Source organism: Orbicella faveolata, unplaced genomic scaffold, assembly GCF_042242905.1.
Source record: "Orbicella faveolata isolate gen_17 unplaced genomic scaffold, um_ofav_v1 contig_36, whole genome shotgun sequence".
Lineage (NCBI taxonomy): Eukaryota > Metazoa > Cnidaria > Anthozoa > Scleractinia > Merulinidae > Orbicella > Orbicella faveolata.
The window spans coordinates 14,685,288-14,696,361 of record NW_028301565.1 but is presented as its reverse complement, the minus strand read 5'-3'; the positions used below and the strand labels follow the sequence as shown (position 1 = coordinate 14,696,361).

General features: G+C 36.3%; 1 protein-coding gene across 1 annotated transcript; it reads right to left on the bottom strand.

Annotated features, from left to right (window-relative positions):
- Positions 1-6,656: 6,656 nt before the first annotated feature.
- LOC110064269 (uncharacterized) lies at positions 6,657-7,844 on the bottom strand. The gene is made up of 2 exons (XM_020771301.2): positions 7,745-7,844; positions 6,657-7,356 (listed from the first exon to the last, which is right to left on the bottom strand). Exons 1-2 carry the CDS (start codon positions 7,751-7,753, stop codon positions 7,003-7,005), a joined length of 363 nt encoding a protein of 120 aa, XP_020626960.2. The 5' UTR covers positions 7,754-7,844; the 3' UTR covers positions 6,657-7,002.
- Positions 7,845-11,074: the final 3,230 nt, after the last annotated feature.

Genomic DNA, 11,074 nt, shown 5'->3' with positions numbered 1-11,074 from the left:
AGATATCAAAATAATACCTTGCAAAATGAACAGACTTCTAATATATCAGACTTCACGAACAACAAAAATCTGCATGAAGAAACAAAAAAAAAACAACTTTTTTCTCAGCCAGCATTGTAGTACTACAATGAAATTTACAGTTTGAGCGGGGAAATTTTCTGGACGACTAATAATCGCTCAGGATCGATTTGCCCCATTTCTCGACGGAGTCTTATCTACTCGTCCCTAGGGGAGGAGCGTGGGTACCCTTCCTGGACAGCGGCTGCTAATCGAGAGTAATAATAGCTAAATTTACCCAAGATTTCACACACACTTTATCTGACACATTCTATTATTAAAATTGTTCCTGGTAGTGATCCCGTATTAAAATAACAGCACCTGTAATAACGCTCTGTGGAATATTATTGTAAGTGCAGTTACAAGATCGTACTTGGCGAAAAAAACGTTGTAGAGTATTTACTAAAGGAGGAACTAGACTGCGCTCTAAGTAGTGCTTATACATTTAATTATCGGTTCTTCTCCTATAAATAAATTTTCATTTCCTTTTAAGCGATTCGCACAACTCGACCTAGAACGGTTTCCACGAAATTAAACGGGACCTGAGCATTGAACAGATTCAACCCCATCACGACGGAACTCATAAGGTCTTATGTGAAATCAAGTATAGCAATGTTTGAAACAGCCTCAGTTTTAACAATTGCGAACTAACCTCATCTAATGTTAATATCTTGTTTACTAGCTTATAATTAAGCGTTCGCTAAATACATTTATAGCTTTTATCCGAGCATTGCAGCTAACTGCAAAGTACAGTTCATATTTTTCTTTTTATCATCTGTATTGTATGTTCTCAAACCTTCAGTCAAATATATTAGCGCAATGGATTGTTAGCTATTTTACTTGCTAATATATTTCAGAAACTCAACGTAAGAACGAAACTGGTGAACAGCTTGAAGACTACGGGGTTGAATTTTGAATAGCTTAATTTGTGTGTGTTCTTAACCCTTGCACGTACATTTTACCCACCACCAGTGACATGAAGTTTTGTTGCAGTTTTGAAAACGAGTGTCCCTCTGGGATGTTTGTTTTGCAAAAATTGTATCTGAAAATTAAAATTCAGTGGCTGTTAGCTCATTCCTTGATATGGCGTGCAAGTCTTAGTCTAAGTGTTCTTGACTTTGCCATTGCGTCCGAGTTTGAACAAACAGATTTACTCAAAACTGCAATCTTACATATATACATTTTAGGAACTTTGCACTACTTTAGCTCATTAGCTCTCATTGTAGAGTCCTTATATTTACATGTATATTGTCTTTTTGGAATTATTTACGACGTTATCGAAGTGAAATGTCACATGACTTGGTCTGACTGGACTTTATCATCATGAAGGCCTTAATTTCTAGGTGTCTTAAAACAACAAAAATGTTACTAGCTCTTGTATGAGCGCTTTTAAAAGATTAACTTAAAGACCGTCGTTACTACAAAGAGGTGTGACCGTTACATGTGACGTAACATATCGAACACGAAAGACCGAGAATAAAGTTGAAAATACGACGCACAGCGGAGTATTTTTAACGAACTTCGAGGTGTTTGGAAATGTGGTCAAACACTGTCTTGAGTGTTTGATATATCTTCTCAATTGAAACTAAAACTAAGGAGAAAACGGAAAAATAAAATCGTAAAAATCTATGGTAATTAAGATCAAATATCCAAATACCGTCACAGTCATGATTTCCTTTGTTTAAACTTGATGAATTATTAAGGAGGTCTTGTATAGTGACCTCCTCTTTATGCCTAGTGCACGTTGCTAGTAGAGTAAGCATTCATAATTCTGAAGGTAGTTCCCTTTTTGGCTTATTTGCTTACAAGCTTGCCAAAGAAGTTTTTTTTTTTTTTAAAGAAAGATTAATGCACATTTGCTCCAGCTTTCATTTATTTCGTGTATTGCTTGAATCAACACAATTACAGTTGTAAAATGGGGCTTTATTGAGACATTCAATTTGCAAGCCATTCCTCTACTTAGTTTAAAATAACATACTAAAACAAGCTTACCCGAAAATGTTACAAGTATAGATCAGACTTTCATTGCCATTCTTCCAGTATAGTGTACAATCTAGAATTATGTAGCCATATTTTATAGAATGATCACCTCAAAGCAACTCAGCATATTGCTGGAGATGTCAAAATCATACCTTGCAAACTTTAACGTATCCATATATTTCGGACTTCATTAACCAAAACAAAACTGAACAAACAGACAATTTTTTTTTTTTTTCGCGAAAAGGCAATGAATAATTTTATAATAGGCCTTTTATACATGAAAGATTTTATTGACTTTGGAAAGAAACTATTCTTCTTTTTACGCGTCATATATATCACTTAATACATTTCAGGACAAAACTTTACGGGCGAAAACGTTTTCTTTTAGGCTGCGCACCGGCAACCGATAACATTTTTTTTCCTATTTACAATGGTTTCACATAGCCCAAATGATGAGCTCCACGCATTTGATTTTGCAAAACAGTCGGGATGCTCACTCATGCATTCAATTAAAACTCTCCCATTAGAGTAAACCTTCCTCTTGACGCAACAGTCGTCAACATCTATGTGTCGCTTGAAACGTGAAGAATTGTTCTCCGACGCAAGGTGGCTCCGCGGTGACAGGCTGTTGTCAATGGCTTGCCTTTTCGGATTCTGTGGCGAGCAGGTTGTTTCGTAGGATAGGAAAAGAATAACAAGGACGAAAATAACCGCTTCCTGTATAGAGAGAGGTGGCATTCGGTTGTAACATTTGGCTCTTGTGATAGGACTGAATTAGTTGCCTTCACATGTTACAGCTTCTTTGTTCAGGATTGCAGACTAAAAGTGTCAGGTAGTTTGATTTTCATGCCTAAAAATGGGGATTTGAATCGACTCGCGTTTCTATTTCATAAGTATTAGATAATGTTGCGTGTGTGAAAAAGGGAATTTTGAATCTTGGGCAATAGTCCGCTTATATTGTTAAAAGTAATTTTCAACATTTCTTTTTGTCATTTAAACACCCCAGTTCGCGCATTTTGAATTACTTTTAGGATTAAGTTGAAAAATACAGTCTTATGGGGAATCAGCATTATGAAAACTCAGTTTTATATTATTCCTATAGGAACTTTAACTTTCAAGATGTTGTAACAAAACCTATAGTTAACATTAAGGGGCAAGAACGTCTCGCAATAGAATCTGGGGGCTTAAATAAAACATACCTTCATCATTTCGGTTTAAGGTTCTGATCGGCGAAACAGTCTTTTGAAGGAAAATGACGATATTTCTATACCTCACGGCAACGTATGGTGGTCTTCATAGACAAATAGTTCGCTCTTATACTTTCGCGCAATGTCATGGGAAATTTATTAGCTCTGCTTGAACAGCTAAAAATTGACTTTTTGCTTATCACTTGACCTTTTCTTTAACCACTCATATGACTACAGTGAAACTAAGTGATTGGAAAATTTTTGACATTCAGTTTCCACACATAAACAATGGATTTTTCCTATAACGCAAACTGACTTAGACTGTGGCAAGGAAACTTTTGAAATTCCATCGTGATTGTTACCGTAAAAGGGTACGAAAGACGTGCGCTTGATGCTCCTGGCCTGAATAGCTCTACAAGACGATCTAATGGGAAATAACTTGGCCAGTTTATAAGAGGAAGGGTGCTTCCCCTTACTGAAAGGTAAGTGAAGAAATATTACAATATTTTGTTATTATTGTAATTAATTGTTATTATTGTTACTTAATTAATCTAGTTATAGGCATAAGCGATTAATGGCCCACCTAGATGAGCACTTGCTATCCACCGGCCAAATAACATGTAATTTTAAAATGAAGGAAAATAAAGAGCAATGTTGTTGTTTTCAAATTTAATACTTAACCACGAGGCGCTGACTCCTAGTCTTTTACAATAACGATACTTCCTCTATTTGAACTATATTAAAGCAATCTTATCAGAATATGTTACAGGCCGATACATTAGATTTTTATTACCGTTCCCCTAGTATACAAACTAGGATGATATTGCGTAGACATATTTTACAATGTTCAATTTAACAAACTACCTCAGCGCAATTTAGTACACCTTGCTGGAGACATCAAGAATAATGCCTTGCAAAGCTTAATTGGTCTTAATATATCAGACTTCGCGAACCACACAAAACTGAAGAATTAGACAAAAAGCAAAGAATGTTACTTGTTACAAAGAATGCTTGGTATATATGAATCAGTCTTTCATTTTGGCGAATACTTTTGCATTTATGATTCAGTTTCTCAGCCAACAGTGTAGGGTCTGACTACAATGATACTCGATCATAATCGCGGTTAGTCTCGATTTCCAACTTGTCTCGACTAAGTCCGATCTATGTTCCTCCCCAGGGGAAGAGGGAGGAACGCGGGCTCTTTTCCCGAACAGCGGCTAATGATCGAGCTTTATAATCGCTGAATTTTCCCAAGATATCCCAAAATTTAGCTGGCACATTCAATAGGCCACGTTCGATTGATCAATATTCTAACATGGCTCCGAGGCTTTCAGGACAAAGTTCTTTATTTAGTGGTGTTTTCTATGTATCCAAGTCTGTTTTGGGAATTGTGAGATAAAAGGAACTTCAAAAAATCTGTAATTTTGACCCGAAAGCCTCGGATCCATATTAGAATATTGACGAATATACCGAACGTGGCCTATTATTAAAATTGTTCTCGGAAGCGATCGTTGATTTATATAACCGCACTGTACACTTTGTAACAACGCTCTTCGTGTGATTCCTTTGAATCTCTGAAATATTAAGTGTAGTCACAAGATCTTACTCAGTCGAAGAAAAGAACCTAAAAAAAAGTACAGTCAGTTTACTAAAGGAGGAAGCAGACTGCCCTGTGAGCATCCCTTATCGATTCGCATCACTCTACTGGGAATGTTTTCCATGAAATTAAGCATTGAACACATTCAAAGCCGTCACGATCGGGCACATAAGGTTTTATGTGAAATCAAATATATGTATAGCAATATTTGAAACAGCAATTGTAATCCTAATAATTGCGAATTAACCTTAGCTAATCTTACCATCTTGCTTTCTAACTTATAATTAAGCGCCTGCTAGATCAATTTAGCACTCTTATTAGCATTGCCGGCGAATTGCAAAGCACAGTTGGTGTCTTAATCTGATCTGCTTTTTATTTTCCCAAACTTTGTTATATGTATTAGCTTATAACTGTTCGTTATGGATTTAAATTTTACTTGCTAATTTACTTCAGAAACCCAAAGTTAGAACGAAACAGCGTTAAAGATGATCTCCAGTCCGTACTGCGCTGTCTCAGCACCCTAATGTTTATAAAAATTATTAAGTCTCACTCAATATAGAGTATGAATCGATGTTATTCACTACGAACCGCATAACTTATCTTTGAGGCCTTTCAAATTCTTTTTTCCAAAAGCTTCATTGATTTTTACAGCTGCGAATTTGTTTCATCAAGTGATATGAGAAAGAACGAAGCATAAAGCTTCGACCGCTTCACATCCATAATGGCGGTTGTTTTGAAACTTTAGAATTTACGTCATATAAGCAATTACGAAATGTTTACATTTTGTGATGTCTTACATGAAGCAACAAAAAAAAAAACAACAACAACAACAACAACAACGCAAACTCTCGAGAGTGCGCAGTACGGACTGGCAGAGCTGAATTGTGATAGCTTACTTTCTATTTATACCTGTATTGTGTGATTCCAAACTCTGTTAAATGGTTCAACCGTTTGCTATGGATTATTAATTATGTGAAGTTTATATGATTAATTAGTTAGTTTGGTTGTTTATTAAGAAACCCAATGTGGGAATGAAACTGATGTGTAGCGTGATGACCGCAGAGTGGAATAAATAGCTAGCTTTCTGTGGGTCCTGGCACGTACAGAGTTACCCACCGAAAGTGACTACATTACATAATATTTTTCCGCAGTTTCAGAGAGGTGCGTCTCTCTGAGATGCTAAACATTCAGGCAGGTGTTCGCTCGTTCCCTGAAACGACATGCAAGTCTTAGTCTAAGTATTCTTGATTTTGCCATGGCGTCCGAGTTTGAGCGAACAGGTTTTCCCAATTAAATTTGCAACTTTTAGATGTGATTTTCAGGAACTTTGCAGTACTGGTTCATTGTAAAATTGTACAGTCCTAATATTGCTTTTTTTGTTTCTTTTGTTTTTGTCTTTTTTGGATAATTTCAGTTTTAACGTTGTCAGACTTGGTCTGACGATCTCCTGAAAGCCTTAATTTCTAGGTGTCTTTTTACAACAAAAACGTTTCTTAATACTTTTTGTTTAAACTCTTTTGGCAATTAACACTAGCAAGACTAAGTTAGAGACCGCCCTTACTACAAAAGGTGCGAGTGGGTGCGACCGTCATGTGCTTGTTGTTGGTACACTATTGTAGAATAAGAATCACCGTCACCTCTCACTTCTTTATGCCAAGAGGCACATACATGTAAGGACTAGAAGTCATAATTCTAAACTTATATCCTGTTTAACTTATGCCTCGTAGCTTTTAAAGTTTAAAATTGCTTACCGCGGGGCAAAGAAAAGATCTATTAAGCAACTGATCAATACACATTTGTTCCAGATTTCCCTTATTGATTGATTGCTCCTATCACACCATGAAATGACGCTTTATTGTCTGATGAGGCATTCAATTTACACTAGCAATTTCACTGCTCAGTTTAAAATAGCATATTAAAACAAGTTACCGGACAATGTTACAAGTTTACATCAGATTTTCCTTACCGACCTTACCATAACGTGTCTTGTTATATCGGACGAACAAAACAAAACTAAACAAACAGGCAAAAAAATATATTCTCTCGAAAAATAAAAATAAAAGTTACATTAGGCTTCGTATACATGCAACGACTTTGGAAAGAAAACTCTTCCCTTATTTACGCGTAAAATATCATTTACCATATATCAAGACAGAAATTTTCAGATGAAAAGGTTTTCGTCTAGGCAGCGCAACGACAACCGATAACATTGTTTTTGTTATCCACAACGCTTTCACACAACCCATATGATGGGCTCCATGCATTTGATTTTGCAAAGCAGTCGGGATGCTCACTCTTGCATTTGAACTGAACTCTGCCATTCTTGTAAAACGTCTTCTTCACACAACAGAAGTCCGAATTCTGCGAATGTGGCGGCTTGGAAGCGGACTCAACATAGCTCCCTGAAGAGTTTGATGTTATAGGAAGGTTACGTTCTGGCAGGCCAGGCCGGTTTAAGATGACTTTCCAACTCTGCATCCGGCAGAATGTTTCACTGGACATCAAAAGAATGAGGATGGCAAACATGAAAACTCCCTATGAAAAAATCGTATTTAAGAGCAGAAATTGGGAATCGAAATTTATTTTCCAATGTACTTCTTTTTGAGACAGACGGAGCCGGAATGACGGGGACGAACTTAAGATTTACTTTGCTTTGCTTTAAGCAATGTTTCGGCTTAAGACATAAATCATTTACTTGTACAGAGGTCAGAAATGGTTGACATATAATTGCAGAACTATGGTTCTCTAAAATTGAATGACTTGTATAACGCAAGGTTTGTCAAGAGTATAGCAACAGTCAAAGTCAAAACTATTTAATAAGGACACATAAGAGCATTGAGCATTTATCAGTTATTGTGAGCTTCAATTGAACAAAGTGCAGAAAACGTTAGAACTATTAACATCTCTCAACACTTAATCATACCTTAGCCATTTTAGATTCACTGAAGGAAGATCTTCTTGAAGGAAATGAATAGTACTCACTCTATAACTTATAGCTGTGTTCAAGTTATTGAAATGCTGTTTCCTCTTATACGTTTGTATCAAGTAAAAGTGAAATTTCACGGGCTTATTCACCGGGCTCTATAACGCCAGGGAAACCTTTCATTATCTATTGCGTTTAAGATGAAACGATTACTATACTCGACATATTAGTATTTAAAAACTATCCAAAACAGTAAACTGTACTATAAGGGCTCTTCGTCGGAACAAAGCCGAACTGAAATTGATTGAACAAAGCCACTATGATATCAAGCGCTAGTAGGAAACTGCAACAGCATCTCAAAGATTACATTATAAGGAATTGGAACATACCAGGATTTCAAATACAGGATTTCAGTGGAAGGAACAAGATCAAGAAGAAACTATTCAGCACGTCCAATAGATCTTTATGCCTCCCACTGGGCTCTCTCAAATAGTAGTTATTAACAAGTGCTGTACTGACTGAGCTCGTTTACTGGGCAAACAAAATTTACCTTAAAGACATGAGTCTTCACTCAATGAGAAATCCGTGTCTGAATGGACGCGTACTTAAGGAGAGGTTACTGAGGAAGAACTTCGCCAAGAGAAGAATTGACGCATTTACATTCCCCCAATCCCTGCCACACGTGATGTGCGTTGTTACATGCCACCTACAGTAATTGCATGACTATAAAAGGCTAAGATAACCCAAGTGGGAAAAACATAAACGTTCTATTTGCAAGCAAATATTCCATGTATATGATCTATTTAACTCGATCCAATTACTTATTCACAGACACCTACGTTGAGACAAGCGTGCTTCCTTTTCAGACCCTCATTAATTATCTCCCCGGTGAAATTGACAGGTCTTATATTCTCACTGTTTATTTTTAGTTAAAACGACAGTGTGTCTATATGTATTATTCCAATGAAAAGATGTTGTGCGTTGATTAACCGTGAAAGCGTGTCAGCTCTTAGTAATATGCCACGTTCGACATATTAATATTCTAACATGGCTCCGAGATTGCAAATTTGTTAAGTTTCCTTTGTCCCTCGATCAGTTCCAAAAATAGATTGGATACAAAGAAAACACCACCAAATATAGAAGTTTGTCCTGAAAGCCTCGGAGCTATGTTAGAATATTGATCAATCGAACGAGGTCTATTCATGAGTTTGCCAGTTGTTTTTCATCGATCGAAGATTGCTTGTGTCTATGAGAAGTCAGTTCATTGGAAACTAAGTGTTACACCCTCCACCATTTCTGGGGACATATATATTCATGTTTCTTTCCCGTAACCGTAATTAACTTATGTACGATAATTCAGCGAAAACATTCTGACCAAAAAAATAAACAGATAGGGGTAAGCCGGACACATAAAATTCCAGCCTACTAAACAAGAATGTTACCGAATATATGTCGGTTATATATCAACATCAATGGCGCTCGATACATTGCTCGATATATGAAAATTCTAACTTAACATGACTCCTAGGCCTTTTACCCAAAATTGTACTTTTTTTAAAGATTCCTTAGTCTGCCAATTGACACACAAACAAAAAAAAAAAATACAGACCAAATATAGAAATTTGGCAGAAAGCCTTGGTATAATGTTACAAATTTTGATATATCGTACGTGGGCTATTGAATACACTATTTGAGCGGTCGGGTGATCGGATTTTTTCGAGAAATTAACTGAACCAAGTTAAGATCAAGAACTATAAGAAATCATGAGTATCCTTTTGCTCAAGCCGCATAAGGCGGTGTGGACATTTTTGTCGACCTTCAATCATGGACAAATTGTGTTGGAAAATGCCAAAAACATGAAATCATAATCTTAATGCCTACAGAATAAGTGTCAACACCCCCATTCCCACTTCCAATGTTGGAAAATGGTAAAATGCAAACTTGTGTCAGATGAAAGTGTTTTGTCAACATTGCACAGAGGTGGGGAGGGGCAAAATGTGTATAGAATGATTTTTTTCCAACCCTTGTGACCAAGGTTGTTGCTTTTTGCTTTCAGCTAACACCAATTTTCTGTTGATGTTAGCAGCTGTAGCTATTTCATTTTTGAGTTCGTTACATATATCTAAGCGACGTTTTTGATAAAACAAAGAGACCATTAGTTTACTTACTCTTTGACTACAATTTCAGAGAATTTATTTTAACTTCTGTTAAACCTGAACAAATATTTTTTCGGCGGCTTCATTTTACCCTTTGAAAACTGATTTACCTTTTTTGATTTTCAACTTTGAAACTACAGTGCAACGTAAAAAAGTGACAATTTACCACTCGTTCATGATTTTTATTCAGCATTCATTTTGAGACACTATACACACAATATTCATCACTTATTCCGCTTCAAACCCCATTGTTTGATGCAACATTTTAGAAATAATCGACTATCCTCTTCTGCCCTTGACTGCAATTGCATTATATTACATTATAATTCTTACAAATCCTTTTAGAGCGGTTTTCAATTGAGTGGCGAAAGAAATTAGGCAATTACTTTAGTTTTGGTTCTACCACGATTTGCGGTTGCCGGCTGAGTATTCTAATTGGTTTAGTTTTGGTTTTAAACACTGAATTGAAAACTGCTCCATACTCCGGATTGAGTAAACATCGTTGTTTTTTAATTTCTTCGTTACTAGCCTGATTTCATAGCGTTTAAAGTGCTTGATTTCTTCACAAAATAAATTCGAGTTATGAAATAGGTGTCCCCAATTAGCAGCAATGCTAAATCTCACTGACACGTAAATAAAGTTATTATTGTTATAGCACATGAGTTTTTTCTAGCTGCTAAGAGGTGTACTTGATGTTAGATTTTTGCTTTGCAGTTTGTTACATCACAGTACAGTTACATCTGCGTTTTGAATCCGGCATATGCTTATTCACTACTTCAAGTATTAAGGTACCGTAGTACATGTATTTGGCAAAGCTAAGAAACGGGAGACTCGATCGAAGAAACAGGGCTTATCCAAGGTGGCGAAGGAACAAAACACGTGGCTCCCAGCATGCAATAAAAACTGCATAATTCTTCATGCGAATTTCTGTAACCAAAGCATTTTGAGTAAAAACAACATATAACTTCCATAAAAGTTTCACGCCTTTGTATCTATCGTTATAGATACAATTGAGAAACTAAACAGATCGTACTTTCCGGCTTTGCTTACATAATTTTGTGTAAAAACACAAAACTGACAAGTGAGCTGAAACGCGAGGTATCACATAACATTACACAACCTTTATTCAGAAATACAATTACATGATAATCAAATAAGTGTTCACGCAGGCAAC